The sequence below is a fragment of the Aplidium turbinatum genome, chromosome 3, assembly GCF_918807975.1.
Source record: "Aplidium turbinatum chromosome 3, kaAplTurb1.1, whole genome shotgun sequence".
NCBI classification, from domain to species: Eukaryota; Metazoa; Chordata; class Ascidiacea; order Aplousobranchia; family Polyclinidae; genus Aplidium; species Aplidium turbinatum.
This window is the reverse complement of record NC_137474.1, coordinates 46,391,796-46,410,970: the sequence shown is the minus strand read 5'-3', so window position 1 is coordinate 46,410,970 and position 19,175 is coordinate 46,391,796. Positions and strand designations below refer to the sequence as shown.

The window sequence follows — 19,175 nt, the reverse complement described above, 5'->3', positions numbered from 1 at the left end:
CAATAAATTTATTAACTGCTTATAAGTTGTTTTATTGACTCACTAATGCTGTACCCATTAAGCTACCGAGATGTACTGACGACACTGCATTGACGACAATCCAGTGTTTAAGTGTCGTCGCCTCCAGTAGTCGCTGTCCATACAACGCTCGATATTACGTCACCACTGATGAAAAGCGTCCTGACATTGTTCGGTCATAGCTTTGCAAAAGCTTGCTGTTTGCGTCTCGTCGGCCACCTAGCGACTGAATAAGGGTCGGATGCTTGTCACAGAGAGGCGATATCGAGTTAAGTACTGGAGCTGCATTGTGTCAGTTTTTCTTAGTTTCAATAAAAAAAAAAAACAGAACATAAGATTAAAAGCTCAAAATTTAATGAAGCTTAGGTAGAAGAAATTGATTTCAAGTCCACAAGTTTCCACCAACAGATTCAACCAATTTGATCATTCAACTTTAGAACTTCTGCAGTAATACTGTATTTTTTCAAGACACATGTTATCATAGCTTTATAGGCCTCTATAGCTTACTTTATGAAACCATCCAGTGGGGCAAAGTACGACGATGAGCGTAGAATCGATGTTATTATTGTGAAATCTTATTTGCTGTCTGTTCAGTCGTTCTAATCAGTGTTTAAATTTATTTCTTCTTCTTCAATTGCCTTGCCTGAACCAAGCATCGACGGCTTCAGATAAATAATTAGACTAAATATTATATTATTATATTTCTATTAAACTTACTTACAAGAGTCTCCCCAGTCCAGCAAACGTGGTCACTGTCCATTGTTTGTCCTAGTGTTCTTATACATGACACAGTGGCGTAACCAAGGAAAGGAAACAGAAGGACAATTCCCCCCTTGTAAAATTTCTTGCACTCCAGTAAACATGCAGCCGAAAGCAGTAGCAAATATGTGACAATTCATGATGTGCTAGCTTAAACCAGCATGTTTGTTGTTTCGAAATTGTAACTTGTGTCGCTTTTCCTTTTATTATAACCAAATCATAATCAGCAAGTATAATCCATATGACCAGGGGCGTAGTCGTGGGGCCAACTGCCCTTCTCCTCTCCAAAATATTTTGTATATGCAACCCACTAACAAACGTGTAAGCTAGTGCAAAGCTGTAGAAAAGTTGGGGATAGTCTCACGTACCGTGCGTTTGTAAGCAAAGCAAAGATGAACATCTTGCTCCTGATCAAGGATTGACTTTCAAGTAAAATAAAAAACATGAATCGAAGATTTGGAAACGTAGAAGAAACATCAACTACTGAACCACTATCAGATGAAGGAAAATCACCGTCAGAAAGCATCAGAAAAAGAACATCATCATCCGATCTATTATTAATGAACCATTAAGTTGAAGCTTAATTTCTCCAAGACTTTGAAAACTTGTCAACGCATTTTACTTCATAAACTATTTGATAAAAAGGCGGCATCAGTTTTCATTAAACGTTTGCGTGGTAAAAGCATTGATTGCGTTTTCTGAAGTGGTGGAAAATTTCCACAATCCACCAGACATCTTGCAGGAGCTTTTTGCCTGATTCGGGTTGTCATCAAAACGCAAGTATTTTAGAATTATTTTTGTAAACCTTTTTTTTTGTAAACCTTCTGGTTGGTTGGTAAACCTTCTGGTGGTTGAAGACATGGTGCTTCGTATCCATGTCTTCAACCACAGTAATTTGCTGAAGCTTCTTTCTGCTTCCGCAGAAGAGGGACCATTAACTAAAAGCAGCCTTACGAGATTTTCCACAGTGATGCACAAGTCTTTTACAACGTGTTTCAGCCCCATTTATTTATTTGTTGCATCACATACGTGTGTGATAGGGCCAAATTTTTGATGAAAGTGACTTAAATCTGGATCCAAAATACCGCTATCATCAAAAAAGTGATATCAGCGAAAATATTTTTATCAAAATTCGATCAATAAAATATCGCAAAACCTTTTAAAAGCCAAATGAGTGGGGTGAGGGGTGATTTTGCATTGTTCACCCCCCCCCCCCCCCACTTCAAGTAGTGGGGGTGATCACCCTCCTCACCCGCCTTGGATAAAGCCTATGGCAGTGAAAGAGTTTGAACAGAAGATAAATGAGTGTACTGCGTTAACACCAACTCGCCCTTTAGCGACAAGTTTGTGTATTGAGCAAGGACAAAATTGCATCTCAAATTGGTGAAAATTCAGCATTTTGGTCGTCGATGCGGGGGCAGTAAACCTTAAGCTTCGAACATGCGTTTACATAGGAAAGTTCTGGGTATATCCTACTTACAGTTTATAACTAGCCAGAAAAAAAAATATAAAAAAATTATGTTAAAACAGAAAGTGAAACTTCCCCTTTTTTTTCAAAAAATTGAAAGTTTGACCCCCTGCGGGGGCAGAAGATGCACCTCCAAACTGATAAAATTTTGCACACAAAATTTTTTTATGCATGTGCCACTTTTTATGACTAGCCCTTTTTTAATTTCGAAAAAAGTCAAAAACGACCCACCCTAATGCCTAATCCTATCGTGTCAGCTGTTGAACGCCCACGGCAGCGGCTGTTGTCGTATCACGTGATCTATCTTCTGCAGAAGCGCCTCGCGCGGTGTTAATTGGCAGGTGGACCACATGCAAAATAATGTGACGTTTGCTTTTTGTTTGTCAGCGAAATCCCTGCCGTCGCAGTTAAAGATGGCAGGCATGAGAAGTGTTGAAACTGTTGAGAACAGGTTCTACTTGCAACGAAGGTTTCAAACAGTTGAAAGTCGAGCAATGTTTCGAAACGTTATGACATCATAGTCGCAGCAGAAGTTTCCTTTAGTAGCCTCCGGTACTTGATACTCAGCCGGCAAACTAATTGTTTTTGCATTGATTCAACGTTTGTATTCCTTGAGATTTTGCATACAGGTTCAAAGTTTGCTGACTGAGTTGATCTTGTGTTTCTGGCTACAGACTAATTGTTTGACTATTCTGTAAATAAGAAAGTTACCTGCAGATGTTGAATCAATGTAAGGACTAATTGACTTATTGGCTGGCTGAAACTGGAAGCTCACGCAAACAAACGACAAGGCGTTATTGCTGAAGTTTTCAGATCAGTTATTTTCACATTGATGTAACGTCCACGATTGTTGATGAAGAAGTCAAAAAAAGAATTGAAGAATTTCGGACACACAATAAGGCAAACCCAGACAGCAAAATCCGTTGTTTTTGTTCTCAATGTAAAAATGACGGATTTTGCTGTCGTGGAAAGTCCTTACAAAAACCATTAATAGAAGGGAAGATAAATGGTAAAAGAAACAAAAACAGACGAAGAATGATTTGGACATCAAACATCTCCAAATAGACAAATTGCATTATAAAGTGCACTACAAACAGCTCATGATTGAGAACAATGGCGCATTGTATCCAACCCTTAATACAAGGAAAGAACATAATGATGATGATAATGAATGGTGAATCATTGCAAAATAATTTATTCAATAGCTGGAAAGCTGAGTCAGTTAAAACGTGACACCTCGCACCTCGAGTGCTCTTAGTTTGTAGAAGCACAAGCTGGTATGCCGCAACCACGCTCAATTACCTGTCGCAATCACTCAGTAGCAGAAGTCGGTGCGAAATGAAACCGGAAATCGATATTGACGTAGAACGTGAACTAGCAGTTGTACATCAGCTAGCAGCGAAATTGGTGAACTACCTCTCGATTTAGTAAGCCTTGGCCTGATTCCTAGCAGGGTCAGTAAATATCTTTACAAACGAAGCAGGGATTGATTGTTCTTCAACTTATAACTAATAAAGCATTGAGGGAAAACGTAGTTATCTTGAAAACCAGGCAATGATTGTTGTAATCTAAAGTGTGGTGTTGAGGTAGTCTCCTGGATCGCCACGTGAAAGCTCTCAACATGATCTCAGGGTTATAATGATGTATGTTAGATACGAAAGCCTTCTCGGTTGAGAAAATGAAATACAAGAAAGGAGGTAAATGCAAATGAAAATCAAATAAAGAAAGGAATGACATGTGACCTCATTTCGCTGAACGAAATAATCAATGTAAAAAAGTGCAAATGTACGTTGGTCACGAGTGGCATCACATGAAATGACTGTGGCTGTATTATTACGTCACACAACACGTCAATATAAATATCGTTCATTTCATTTTGTCATCACTAAACTTATTCTCAAAGTAACAAAGAAACATTCACCGTGGTTTAACGGAAAAATCTCAACACGGCAAAACAGAGGAAAAATTGATACAATTTATTGTCATTATGATGTCAACAATCATGCAGCGGTACATCGTGACACAATCATGCAGCAGTAGCCTACATCGTGACAAGACATAGGGATTATGGAAGCAAGATAGGTGTTGTTGTCCTGCCAGCATTATGGGGTTGTGCATATAAGCTGCATCGCCTGGTAAAGGTTTCGGCCAATTTCCAGTTAGGCATGCTTGCTAAGCCTGTGTATTGTGTAAGCTTCCACAGACCATCAATCTGCTTTGTTATGAAATAACGTTTGTCATGCATTGTGCTCATTCTCAGATACAAAAATACAACATTTTTACATTGACTCAACGTCTACAGACGTCTGCAGACGTTGTATCAATGCAAAAACGACGGAATATGTTGTTTGGGTAGGTCTCCGGACGATGTCTTTTTGCGACATTTTACATTTTCATAGTAAGTGTTTGTGAGACATCAGTCTGTTAGCTAGTATGAAGTATCAGTGGCTATGCTAACACTTCCAGAGATTTCTTTAACTGTATAACCATACAAACAACAATAGAGTAGGTTACCATCGAGCTTTGCAACACAGCAGTCTACAAGAAACCTTTCTGTTCAATTATTCAGAAGATTCCAAGAAGAATGATAGCGCTGTGTGTGTGTAACGAGATCGCAATTGTGTACGTGAGCTAAACCCAATCAGCCAATTTGTTTTTTTACGTTGATTCGATGTGTTTAAATGTTAAATTGATGTAAATAAGTCTAATTTTCTAGCTCTGAACGCTTGCTAGATATTCCAGTCGTAAATATTCCCTCAGGATTCTGTGAACGTTTTATTGTCCAGCATCAATTACCAGCTCAATGGCCGAGTGTTTATCGCTATAATGCTGGTGGGTTCGGGTTTGATTCCAGCCGGGTCATACCAAAATGGTAGCCTACCATTTGTGCAATTTCCTCCATAACGCAGTGAAGATAATAATCATTTTTAATTGCAGCATACGATAGGCCACTGCTGAGCGAGGGCCTTCGCCTTTTTTGCCAATTCAGTCGATCTTATGTTTTTGTATACCAGTTGGTTGTTCTACATTATTTTTTAATCTTGTCTCAGGGTTGCCATATTGGCATGTTTAATGCCAAATTCCATAAATCTGGCTTTTTTTAAGCATTTGGCATGAAAATTTGTGTTTGGCATGTTGGAACTTTTTTGGGCTTTTTTCTTAATTATTCAAAACTTTTATAATAATATGTGCAATTTTTTGATGTATTTAGCATTTTTTAGAATTCTGCCTTCAAGAATTTTTTGTTTTTTGACTTGGCAACTTTGTATCTTACCTAAATTTAGGTAATTTGCATTATTCAGCTTTATGTGCATCTATGTTTGTTGTCAACCAGTTGAGCTAAGTTACAATGCGTAAGAGGAAACAATCATATGACAGCAGTCGAAAGTACAATACTGACTGGGAGAAAGAGTTTGTTTGGCTGAAGAAAGGTGGTCGAAACCTGTTGTAATTTATGTAAGACCCTGACCCTCACCCTCGTCAGAAGCTTTTCGGGCTTCTCAGAATAAAGTCGACCCAAGTGTGATGGTGTATCCATAGATACTGCTTCATGCGGACAACAAGATTCTGAAAGAAGTCAACTTAAGGCACTTTGAGCAATAGACCACCTTTTCCCAACCTCGTTGTATGATCACGTTGAACCATATAATCAACCTGCGTTTGTAAAAGAATGAACACTTTGCTTCAAAGGTTCAAATGCCATCGACAACATGTTGATGCCAGATAGTCAAAATCGTCTAATTAGCTGCAGAATTACTTCAGCTCAAAATACGACTTTTGATCTTCTTCTTTGTGTACCATGCCTGTTCAGGGCTTAGGCGTTCGTGCATAGTTCGTCCCTTTTCCTTCCATTTTGGAGATAAGGCAAGTTAAAGATCTTTTAAAGTTGCTTAACCTCTTATTTTTATGCAAATACCAGCGTTTGTTATAGCAAAATTAAACTGTTTTTTAAAACAAATTTTGCGCAGGGTCAGGCATTGACCATTACACAACATATTTTTGGTGATAACTCAATTTTAACCAAGTAAAACTTAAGTATTTCTCTAACTTAGGTCTTCAATTCTTATTGAAATTCTGTTTATAATTTAGATTCGCAAGAATAAATAACGTTAATTTGATTATAAAATGTCTACTAATCCTTCCGATGAAAAACCACAACTTGGATTCGCCAACTCTCCCCCTCCGTATGACTCACAAGCAGCCCCTCCTTACCCCCCACAAGCAGGCCCTCCATACAACCAACAAGCAGCCCCTCCTTACTCCCCACAAGCAGGTCCTCCATACGACCAACAAGCAGCCCCTCCACCAACTGGCCAATATGTGAGTCGAACCTGGTAACTCCGGAACTATTGAAAGGAGCAAGGTGGACAGTGAAACATTTTTAATAATAAAGTTTATTGTAGATGTTGAGTAATGAGTATTCTATTCGCTTGCCTCAAAATATTAATCACTTTTTTATAAGAATAAATGTTGTCAAACAAAATACTTTATTCGCTCATGTATCACTAAAGGCGTAAACAAAGAGAATGAGAAAGTTGCAGCCACTTCAAATGTTTTTAATTGAGGAATATTAGTAATTTGCGTCTTCAGTTGAACAATAAATAAATTTTTAAAAGCTAGGCTACTCCAAATAATTTGAGCCTTACTGTTTCATAATAATCGAGAGGTTTGTTGGTAGCACAAAAATCTTGAAATTAAATCCTTTTTCCCATCACAGCAACCCCTACCAGTAGGGGGGCCTGGGGGTGTCCCGACCCAACCTACGGTGGTTCAGCAAGTCATTTACGTCGAAAGGAAGCAAAAGACAGATTTACAGCAGTGGTATGAAGCTATCCCAGTGCTCCCTATGAGCTGGGCTGCCCTCACTGGGATTCTCAACATCCTTATCCCTGGGACTGGTACGAGATTATCATCAGCATCATTTGTGAATATCATCATCATGGCTGTTGGGTGACTTAAAATTCAGATACAAAAATGATGCGTTGGTGTGATATTATAGTGCTATGTCCGACGACTAGCAAATTGTTCGGATAATCCATTTTTATTTTTAAGTTACTAAATACTCTCGGCTCCTACGATTAGAGTATAATAGCCAATGCGGTCTGATAAACTAGATTCTCAGTTAGTAATTTTTTTCAGCGTTCCCTATGCCGAGCAGTATCCTAAAGTGTTCTTGATTGGCTGATTGATTTATCTTGTTGAAATTTAAATAATGGCTAATTGATTTTTATTCGGCTTTCGAATTAATTGCCACTTACTGAAGTTGCTACTACTTTTTCGGTTATAATTTACGTTTCTTTTTTGGTTACATATTGTCTATGTTTGACCGTTATGCATCGTTTAACTTTACACGACACCAGTGAAGTGCTGGGCCATAAATAACACGTTTTTTTACTATTTGTCCAAAATTGTCAAAATTTCAGACACATATTGTCACAAATCTTCCCGGATAACTTGGTAATTTTGATCATCATCATATGTGATGTCATCATCGTTTGTGACCAGTCGAGCGGTTTATCGTTCTTTGCTTCCATCTTTACATCTTGAAAATCTACGAGTAATTATTTTCAACTAATGTTTCTAGGCACGATGTTAGCGGGAGCACTCACCAAGAACCACGCCCAGATCCCTCCGAATTTCACAGCAGAACAAATCCTTTCTATTAACCTCATTTGCGGCTTGTGGCAGCTGCTGATCTTCATCATTTTCATTCCAATCGGTTGGATTATTGGAATCATTTGGGGAGCTACCATCATCTCAGTTTCATGTAAATACTTCATCTTTTATTACATTTGAATGTTTCTTTGTAAGGTGTCTTTGCGATAACTTAGAAAGCTGCAGATTTTCTAGCCCCAGCAGGAAGTTGATCTTGCGGCAGAGGTTTGAATAGTGCAGCACTTATAGACAAATTAGGCAACTTAAGCGAATTGAATTAAATAAACTAAACTGTTTTGTTGCAGAATTTACTATATTAATTGTTTTCAATATTTTTTGCAGCCAAACAATACGGAAAACCCCAACCGGTGGATCCCCCAATCGAATCTTTTGCTCCACCAGTCGGCACAATTCCTCCAGTACAGAATCCATAATTGTCATCCAAGCCTACACTACTAGAAGTGTCATCAGTACCTTTGTTGTGACATTTCGCTTTACCTCACATCTGAAATGCTGCTTGAATGTAGCAAAGTATCTTGCAACATTACTAGAACAAGAAAGCTTGACACATGTTTGCTACGTCGCTTTAATGCGAAAGCAAAGAGAGTGTTTTGAACCCTGTTTTGAACAAAGATAGATCCTTTCGTAGTTCAACGACGCCCCTCATCTATAGTACAAAGTCGTTTATTCCACGAGAGCTTAGGTTGTTTGCTTCAGTGCTATCTTAGTGACGTAGTAGCAACACAGACTGTGAATCAGACACGTCATACAACATAGTTGCCTAGATGGAGACTTCGTCAAACTTTTTCTACTTTTGTTGTGGATTTTATTAAATCATATACAGTCCAAATTCTTGCCAGAAATTGTCGTTTACAAATAAAATTTTCGGTCCCTCTCAAAAGCGCCCATGTTTCTTCCTATTTCAATTACACTCGCTGTATTATGATGTTATCGTTGTAAACATTTATCACATCTTAAAGTATTAGAAATTATTTGGATAAGTTGATCTCGTAGTGTATTGGCTTTTGGAGATAAAAGCAATAATAAAGGTTCGCAAGCGACTTGCGCCAAATGCAAAGCAGTGATAGAACGAACGGCCCTGGTGCGTCATCTTACTGAATGGACAATCATATTTTTGCATTTAAACTTTTCTCTCTTTACTGCCACATAGTGTCAAGTTGATGTTGTTGCTCTGTGGACGTTATGTGGCAGCAATGTTTGCTTTAGTGTCATTAGATTTGTGTTGTGCCATCACAGTGTACTGTAATTCATTTTTATTCATTAAAACTTGAAAGTGTATATCAAGTTCACTATTAGTTCGTTTTAATTTACCTTATCGCTACCTGGACACTCCGGACTAGTTTTCATCAGGTTAAGTTCAGTTTAGCAGTGGCTTGAACATTGCTTGTTGAAACTCATCTGACGTCATCAGGTTGTTCATGCTTCTAACCAACGTTGCATAGCTTTCATACAGGAGGGATACAAAACAATATAAGAAGGAGGTTCCTTTCCTACAAGGATGTTGTTTAGCCTTTCATATGAAACTAATATTTGTGCGTTGTATCTGCAATACAATGCATGAATTTATGTTTTATTACACAGCCGCATTCACCAATGAATGAATTTATGTTTTACATAAATCACAAACAATAAATTGCACAGCACGGAGACTGTGACATTGCATAATGTGTTGCATGCATTTGCCAAATTAGCGAAACAAGATCTTTTTGTTTTACCATTGTTTGGGATATGTTGATTTTTGTTGCCCAGATCGTAGCCTACATATCACAATAAATACATTTGTGGCAGTGACATATATTGTTTTGCGCACAGTTTGTTCTGAGGCCACAACGACTTCTGAATGGAAAAATTGTCCTAATATCATGAAGGGTTGCCAGAAGTTGTTGAAATAATCATATCTACGTTCACATGGGAAGCAACAGCATGACGTCACACGGTTTATAAACACTCGGTTACATATGAAATCCATGCAGGAAACAAAGATTTGAAAATTCGCCTAAATTTATCCAAGGTTCCACTTAAAATCTAAGTGACAAGAATTGCTCAAGCGCATTCACCGAGAAGTCCAAAATCAACTGCAGTTTAACTGTAGTTCTTGTCTTGTACCGGTATTTCAGGTCAATCGCTTTCGTTGACAGCGTAATTGCATTCGCTACAGGTGTACAAAGAACAGGATGTGGCCTGTGTATAACCACATTGATTATCATGCAAACACAATCATCAACAAGAGCATATACAAAAACAATGAGAACAATAGAATTATTAAAGCACAATGCCCCCTACGGAATAAAACTGAGTGTCTCATACGGAAATATGTTGATTAATTCATCTGTTTTCATGATCTGTTTACATTATGAGTTGTGGTTGTTATATTCACCACAGCGTTTGTAACAAAATGAAAGACACCTAGCTTTAAACTATTCAGCTTTTAATGATTCATTCACATTTGTGGCTTGGTGATCAGAGAGTTGGTTTTCCAGGTAACTTGCTTCACTTACATATAAACAGCTTCATGTTGTTAAATGAAAATAATAATTGAAGTAAAAGATCAGGCAGTAGCTGCTAATAACTACTGAATAGCCCGTTTGTGAGCAAGCTCATGCAGTTTCCAGAGCGACAGGTTTAAAATTCGTTTCTTTGCCTGTATTTGTTGAATGCATCATATCGCACTCGGTATGATCATTCTGAAAAAAATATATAACAAAGCAAGAAATCGACCTTGCGTCTACTGCCATTTGGAGATGACGTTCTACTTGATTAGTTTTATGTATCATTCAATATCTATTTATATAATTAAGGAGCGTTAATTTTACATATTGACAAATAGCAGTGTTAGACATACGACCTCAGTCAGGAGTTGTAAGGATTTTTACGTTTAAATAACATGATGCGTTCTACTGGTGCAAATTAAGCTGAACTATAACAAGATGTATAAAGTGACAATCTGCTTTTATCCGACGTTTCAGCAATCAGACACGACTGACTTCTTCAGGAAGCTAAGACCAAGTAATGACTACCTGTCTAGCATGGAAAAACACAGGACCATGTTGCTGAAATCAACTAAACATCTAAAATAAAAATTCAACTTCTAGACAAAAAATTATCGCGCGCAAAGTTTGAACTGAAAAAAAAAGGGATTTAATTATTAACGATCAACGAGTTTCATTTTGCATATTTAGTTGTTTTCAGCAACATGGTCCTCTGTTCTGCCATGCTAGACAGGTAGTTACCACCTGGTCTAGCTCCCTGAGGAAGTCAATCGTGTCTGATCACGCCGTGGTCTGATTGACGAAACGTCGGAATAAAAGCAGATTGTCACTTTATGCATCTTGTGATAGTTTAGCTTAATTTGCACCACTAGAACGCATCATGTTATTTAACTAAATGCCTGGTGAACAGCCTCATTTAATTTTCAGATTTTTACGTTTGTTGGATATTATTGAGCGATCATGGCCAATTTCCTGCCCAACAAAAAACTGAAATTCTTTATATTCATTTGATTAATTAAAACCGTTCCCATAATTCCATTTCCATGAACACGGAAGTCGCAGGTCAGCTGTTGGAACACACGAATTGAAACGAAGTTCTGACAATGAAAATGAACCTAAAAGAAATATCAAAAGAGTTTCATAATTTAAAGCAGCGGGGGGGGAGGGCTGAAAGATTATTGAAATTAGTTTTACTTTTTCATTAGTATTTTGATTCGGAAAAACGTAATTGGGTCATTGATGGATCGTAAAAAGGGTTATTTACGAAGCCCTAGGACTGAGAAAGCTTTTTTTAAACTTAATTCTGGTAGTTTTGGATACTTGTAGAGGGTTTGAACCACTGTCGGAGGCCCGGACAACGAAACTGAAATCGTAAGTTTTCTACTTGTTGAAATGCTATAAATTATTTCATCCACTAGCCACCAGATGCCGCTGCTGTTCTTGACAAGAATTGCTCAAGCGCATTCACCGAGAACCGAATCAGCGCTGCTTAAATTTGTTGGTGTTTTGTCACCAAAGTAAGACGTTTTATACTGACCTTAAAAGATAGAACTATTCATAATATTTTTTTTTTATATACATTGTTTTTATAGCTTAGTTGACAAAACTGTTTTCAAAATGGCCACTCCTACTCATCTTGCAAGTGGAGACAATAAAAACGCTCCCCCTCCACCGTACCCAGTGACTAATGCAGGGCCCCTGCCTTCAATCATCGGACCGGTTCAGCCAGCACAACTTGTAAGTTTTAGAAATGCGTTAAGTGATGCTTTACTTAGCTGGTTTTTGACTAATTACCGATGACGTAAGTGAAGGCTTACGTTATGATAACAAACCATTATTCTTTACATCTTCTATCAAAATTTAATTTGACGACATCCAATAGAAATCAAAAGCTGTTCACGTCAAGGTTTAGCGTTTCAGGTAAGAAGCAATTATAAGGTTGGTGATCGTGGCTCCAATGCTCTTGACACCGATGATGCTTTTCTTACCAGTTACATTTATGTGTTTATTTTGGTTAAATTTTAGCAAGAATTGCGCTGCCTGGATTTTAAACTTGTTTTTAAACTTATTTAACAAAAGATAATTAGCAATTATTAAGGATTTCTTCTCTGTATTCTATTTGTTTCATTCAGCAAAACCCGCAAATGATAAGCCAAACTCCACCCACAGTTGTATACACAGCGCAACCACCAGGGGTGTATCCAACGCAATCACCAGGAGTGTACCCAGCACAATCACCAGGGGTGTACCCAGCACAAGGACCTATATCCCCTTCTCACAACCAAACAGCAGTGGTGCAGCAAGTTGTCTATACAACACCACCACAAGAAAGTTTATTTTCTCAATCTTACAAAGCCATCCCCATCATGCCGATGTGGTGCGCTGTGCTCCTCCTCATCGTGAACATCATTCTACCTGGATTAGGTAAGTTAAAAGTGAATTGGTTTGCATCTTCACCTCTGAATCTACAGGTCTACAGTCTTTTCTAAGTACGGTCACGCAAAAAAATTTATAGTTGGTTGGCTTTGACCTTTTGTCCTCGGACTGACAAAGCCTCTTACTGGCTTCCTAGCAGTTTTCTATAGACCTACTTCTAGAGGATTTGAACCATTGACGCAGGGCAGGTTACAGTGATTGACAAAGTGATGTTTTCGATTGTTGTTCAAGTGTTGTTGCAAAGAAATATTCCATCCACTTTTTCTGTTGAGAGTAGTTAAACTGCTCTCAACAGAAAAATTGCCATTAAAGATCATACATGCGATTGTCAAACTTCTTCAAACAATAAACCATCCCTGGAGTCTTTTAGAATTGTACGTAGATGCTTCGCAGAATTTCATACTAAAATTCATGAGGCTTTGCTTATAAAATCTTGCAATCCTCGCCTCAATAGGCAGCTGTTTGCCGCAGACGCCTCCTATCTGCTAAATGTCTTCACGTAATTTTGCGTCATTGATTGGTGTTTTGTTCCTAAGCAATTAAGCGTCATGTGATTTTGCCTCTCCTCTGCCTTGCCGTTTCATTTTTATGCGTTTTTTTTTTGATTTTTGTGTATGTGGATCAGTATTGTAATTTTAATTTATGAAGAACATCAGTCACTTGGTTACTTGAAAAGAGCTAACATGAGTGTGGCTGAAAACGTTGGTAATTTTTAGCTTATTTTCAATCAAATAATGATATGAAGATTTCTCTTTGGCCGGTGAAAAATTACTTCTAGCAGCTTCGGTTATACCATCCATCGTTATACTGTCACTAGTCGGAAGTAGTTGCTCCAACGACAATGTTAAATAAGAAGCAAACTTGTAGTTCAAATACGTAGAAAGGTAATAGCAGCAACCATGGCTATCTAAAGATACGGCCTGATTTGTCACATTTTGCAGAAATTTCTAGATTTTGCTAACTTTTGGCAAAAGTTTAAATAATTTTTTCTAAAAATTATATTTTTACGCTTTCTTTACTGTTTTTCCCAGACGACACAATAGATTTTAACATCCTCAGATGTTGAAAAACAAAGAAATTTTGATTTCGAAGATTTTAGTCAGATTGTTAATTTTTCAATAACAGTCTGATTCAGCGATTTTCAACTTACTTTTTCTCGTTTGCTACTGCTTCCCCAAGGCAACAAAAAGATCTTATATCACTAGGAGACAGCAAAAAAGAAAAACAGAAAATGTGAGTCAAGCACTAGCAGCAGCTGTAATCAAAATCTTCAAAATGTGACAAATCAGGCGCATCTCCAGGTGGCCATGCAGCAGCAAAATAATTTTTTGTTTATTGCCGTTTTGCAACTGGCAACGTATCAGCAAAAGAATTACAACCACTGCACTACAATAGCCGGACCATTCGTACCTTCGATGGGCTGTGTGAGAATGACAGATAACATAGGCTAGTGAATTTATTGTGGATCAAAGCACTTTGGTTTGGTTTTGTATCTTTCTTCTCTGACTGACAAAGCCTTGATTGGTTATTCCTGGCAGTTTCGCATACTTGTAGAGGCTTTTGACGCAGGTCAGGTCACCGAGATTGGCAGAGTAAAGTTTCCGATTGTTGAAGTGTTGTTGCCGAGAAATTATTCCATCCATTAGGTGCCGCTGAATGGAGATCAGTCCTTAGAATGCGTTGCTCAAGCGTAGGCTACATCCCGAGAGTCGAACCAGCGGCGCTTGATCTTGAAGCTTTTTCCTTCACGAAGTCACGCGCGCTAACCAACTGAGCTATCGGGGTGGACGAGCACTTCGACTATGGCAGGAAATCAAACAACACAGAATTCGTTGCATACAAACAGAGTTGGCCTACTTTAGACCCGGTTTAGCGAAAGCGAAACGTTGTTATTTCTACGATGATTTACTTTAGCAACGTGTTTCTGAAAGTAAAGCTTGTCCAATGCCATTTAAAGAATAATCTGGGTTTAGTACCAATAAAATTACTAGGCCTTTAAACAAGACAACTGCAAAAGAGAAGCTCTTTCACCAAACAAACAACTAAAGAAAGGAAAAGGAACAACTTTTCAGCGACATCATCAAGGACAAAGGCAGAGTTGTTATAAAATGTGCAAAAAACGCGATGTTTATTTTAGTTTTAGGACCTCCTGGAGTTCTTGACCCTTGGAATCACGTCTATCTCGGATTCAAAAGTAATTCTTAAGTCTTTGTTTCTTAACGCTGCTGAGCCTACAGGTCGCGCGTTATAATGTTTTCGTTTTGTCGCTTTTATCTTTTTTAGACCTCATGATTTGCAATAATTCTATTCAAAGACAACTATTAGAAGGAAAAATGAACGGCAAACGAAATAGGGGCAAACCACCAAGAATTTGGACTAATGATATTGAAGACTGGTCAGGACTTAATTACAAAACTGCAGTAGAAAAATCTCACAACAGAGAAACTTGGCGCCTCATTGCCTCCAACCCTCGACAAGAGGAAGGAACTTAATGATGATGAGACCTCTGCTATGTTTGGCAAATATTGTTTTTCGTTGTAAAGATTAGAAATAAAAAAAAAATTGAACTGAATGTAGCCTATCAACTGTATAACTCCAACACTGCTCAAAATCACAGATATATGCTGATGTATTACAGGGACCGCCGTGGCAGGTCTAACTGTGTTCTGCTGCGCACAGATTCCCTATAACACAAGTGCTGGAGACATCTGCTGCTTAAACATTCTCTTTGGCTTTTATCAATTTGCGCTTCTCCTCGCCTTTATTCCGCTCGGCTGGGGCTGTGCAGTTGTGTGGGGAGTTTTCTTCATTACGATATCAGGTAAGCTTACAGATTATGTCATCGTTTATTTCATTTGTAACTTTTGTACTGTAATGTTGCTTGACTGTTTAGAAATGGTTTTTGTCCAGCAAAAGTATATTTGACTTTTTATTAAAATTCTCAAAGATATTTTCTTGTTACAATCTTATTCGTTGGAAATATCTTTAAACGTCAACCCAAAAATTTAGTGAGGACTTTCAAGAAGTCAGATGTGTCAATTGTAACCCAAGAAAACTTTTAAATACTTCGGGTCTGGAAATGTATCCATCGGCTCACACTTAGCCTACATCCGGTGTAAGCTAACTTGGTAAAATCTTGGAACATGCGCATAGATTTATTCATTGCTTATCACTCCTGTATTCCACGTAATATTGTCATAATTCTGCAATTGATTGAGTTTCGCTTTTAGCAGCATGATCGTTGCTTACTTCACAGTGTAGATATTAACGATCTGTTTTAGCCTGATGCTGCGAGTTGGTTGTGGCAATATCGAATTACACTAGCTTTCGGAACACAGTTCCCTAGTCATGTGCTATGACGAAGATTTTACCAAGATTTTACAACTCGTCATAGCACACGACTAGGGAACTGTGTTCCGAAAGCTAGTGCAATTCGATATTGCCACAACCAACTCGCAGCATCAGGCTAAAACAAATCGTTAAAATCTACACTGTGAAGTATGCCATAATTCTGTTCAACATTCCTTTTACCAAATTTCTACGGTGCAAAGTGTTGCTGCGTGACGGCCTTTGTTGCGTCAGAATGAGTAATAATAATATGTAAATCCTGATCTACCTACCATGAAAAATTGGGTCAAAAATGAAGAGAACAAACATTATGTACCAGTTAGCAAAACAAAAACAGTTTGTTCTCGTCTGCTGAAAGTAATTAGATTTAAAAACATTGACAAACTCGAGTCTGTAAAGCCGTTGTCCGAGGCATATGTTGTGATAGACTCATAAACACTACTGTGTCGTTGTACCAGCTACACAAGCACACCATACCGAGATTCCGGGTGTGAAAATCACTATACCGGGTGTGAGACTTTCTATCGCTTCAGGCCGCAAAGTATAGAGCACCATCAACAACATCTTTATAGCAATAATTCTATTCAAAGACAACTATAAGAAGGAAAAATGAACGGCAAACGAAATAGGGGCAGACCACCAAGAATTTGGACTAATGATAGTGCTTTCCTTGCCAGTGCCCTATTACTGTATCTATAATTTGAATGTCATCGTTTCTCACGTAATGCAGGAAGAGGTCTTCGAAATGACAGTTTGCAAGAGATCTCGCCTTCTGGCAAAAAATGACCTGTCCAATGACAACTGGAAACATTATAAGACTAAAAAATATTTGGAGGCACTCCAGAGAAGTTCTTCACCCGCATCCTTCAAATGAAACCATACAAGATTTCACTGCCAGATAAGAATATTTGCCTAAACTTGCGCTTCAAGCTGTCTCTGCCCTTAAGTTCTACCGAGACGGACGTGGGTCCATCTCAGTCGTAGTCATAAGGGCATCGGGCTATTCTGCTCAACTATACATTGATGGGGAATGTTTTTTTTTCTTCTTGTGAATGTGTTGCTGAAGGAAACCCGCAAACCACATCATCAACGATGGTATTATGTTTAGCCCACCTCAAGAAGTGGAATGTCTGTGTGTCTTGAATTATGACACCGGACACTAGCTGCTCTCTAGCGGCCTTCCAGTGGAGTCCAGGAACATTGTGAACTTTTGGTGATAAAAGGATAGACCATTTACACCAGAAGCTCAAACGAAGAAGAATATGACGTCAGTATCTGAATCACATGAGGGCTTTGTTGATAGCTCGTTGCTTTTTAAGTTGTTGTCTATACAAGGAGGGATAACAAGGGACAGTTGGTGAAGATGTATTATATAAGCTATAAGATCGAATAACTATTTCTGATGGCGTAGGCCTACTATGATCCAGTCTGATGATGTAGTTTGGCCTGTATGATAGGAGCGGTGAAGTGGGAGGTTCGAGTCTTGTCGCAGTATGTTTAATCCTCTCTTGCTTTAAATTTTTTGTAAAATGGTATGAGTACCAGGCCTGGTGTTTTTGGATCAGTTATCTTTAAGACTGAACAGTTCTTCATTGTTTGACAAAAAAGCGTGTTTAATTCTTTAATTCAATATTACAATTGCTTGCAGTAATTTAAATTGAAAAAACGAAAACGCTTTAAAGGATTAAACTTGACTAGGGTTGTTAAACAGGCATCATAGTCTTTGTATGTTAGTTCCAGTCTAGTCTACTTAGGCCTATTCTTTAAAAGTAGCCTACCTGTTATAGCATGTAGTCATGCCATCGATGGCAATAGAACTGTGTTTATGAAAAAGTTAATCGTTTTTTGTTTTTTTTTAATTTCAACTCTAACATATTAGCCAAACGATGTGCATTAGATGTCTGTCGGGCTTATGCCACTGTGAAACATGCCATCTAATCCACTAACATTTTTTATTACTTTAATATTCAAAGCAAAGAAATACGGAAAGCCTGATTCAACCCCATCCACAACAACTCAAGCGCCAGTCGCTCAGCAGCAAGTTCCAACTAATTTATAAATTGTGATGAGGACAGCTATGACGAAAGGCAGTTTGAGAAGCAACAGACTTTTCAAAATATGAAAAATAATCAGTATACTCTTTTATTGATTGAATTTCTAAACATTTTATGTCCAGGGTGTTTACTCATCTTCTGCTGCTTCCTCTTCATCTTTCATGAAGTCTCATTATTAAATTTGTATGGACGTTATGGCAATATCAATATTTTGGCTGTATCTTGTTATCACTAAGCTTATTTGTTATGGCAGCATCTTTATTTTCGTGTAATTTTATTGCCTGTGGCTGATCATTCAAAAGCTGACCCGTGTCAGAGTTTGATTTTTAAATAAAATTTTCCTAAAGTCTATTTTTTCTGCTTTGATAGCAAAGTGGCAATAATCTACGTTTCTCGTGCTTTTAATTTTTTGTTTTCTATAGTCGGTTTTAAGCTTAACTTTATCAATTTTCTGCTTTCACGTGTAAGGTCTGCCTTGTATTGTCCTCCCCAATAGCTCAGTTGGTTTGAGCGTGACTTTGCGAACGAAAAAAATTCAAGATCAAACAGCGCTCGTTCGACTCTCGGGGTGTGCGCTTGAGCAACGCATTCTAAGTCTTGCTCTCCAATTAAGCGACACCTAACGGATGGAATAGTTCCCCGGCAACAACACTTCAACAATCAGAAACTTCACTCTGCCAATTTAGGTAACCGGCCCTGCGTCAAGAGCCTCTACAAGTAAGCGAAACTACCCTTTGTCAGTTCGAGGATAAAAATTCAAAACCAACCAACCAAGGCATAATTCTTGAGCACACCAGTTTCCTCAATGTAAATAATGTTTTAATTGTTCATCTCGTATTTTGTTATTTTATTGTTTTATTTCAATACACAACTTAGATATGAAACGTACTTAGACTACCCAATACCCATGGCCACCTGGAGATATGG

The 19,175-nt window shown here is 38.1% G+C and overlaps 2 protein-coding genes across 2 annotated transcripts; both read left to right on the top strand.

Moving 5' to 3' along the window:
- The first annotated feature begins 6,352 nt into the window (after positions 1-6,352).
- LOC145767486 (uncharacterized) lies at positions 6,353-9,672 on the top strand. Its single transcript, XM_082579318.1, has 4 exons — positions 6,353-6,565; positions 6,963-7,143; positions 7,830-8,012; positions 8,243-9,672. Exons 1-4 carry the CDS (start codon positions 6,371-6,373, stop codon positions 8,332-8,334), a joined length of 651 nt encoding a protein of 216 aa, XP_082435444.1. The 5' UTR covers positions 6,353-6,370; the 3' UTR covers positions 8,335-9,672.
- Positions 9,673-12,719: 3,047 nt separating this feature from the next.
- On the top strand, positions 12,720-19,126 carry LOC145767526 (protein SPEC3-like). Its single transcript, XM_082579371.1, has 3 exons — positions 12,720-12,834; positions 15,485-15,667; positions 18,168-19,126. The coding sequence occupies exons 1-3, from the start codon at positions 12,777-12,779 to the stop codon at positions 18,251-18,253; spliced, it is 327 nt and encodes a 108-aa protein (XP_082435497.1). The 5' UTR covers positions 12,720-12,776; the 3' UTR covers positions 18,254-19,126.
- The last annotated feature ends 49 nt before the right edge of the window (positions 19,127-19,175 follow it).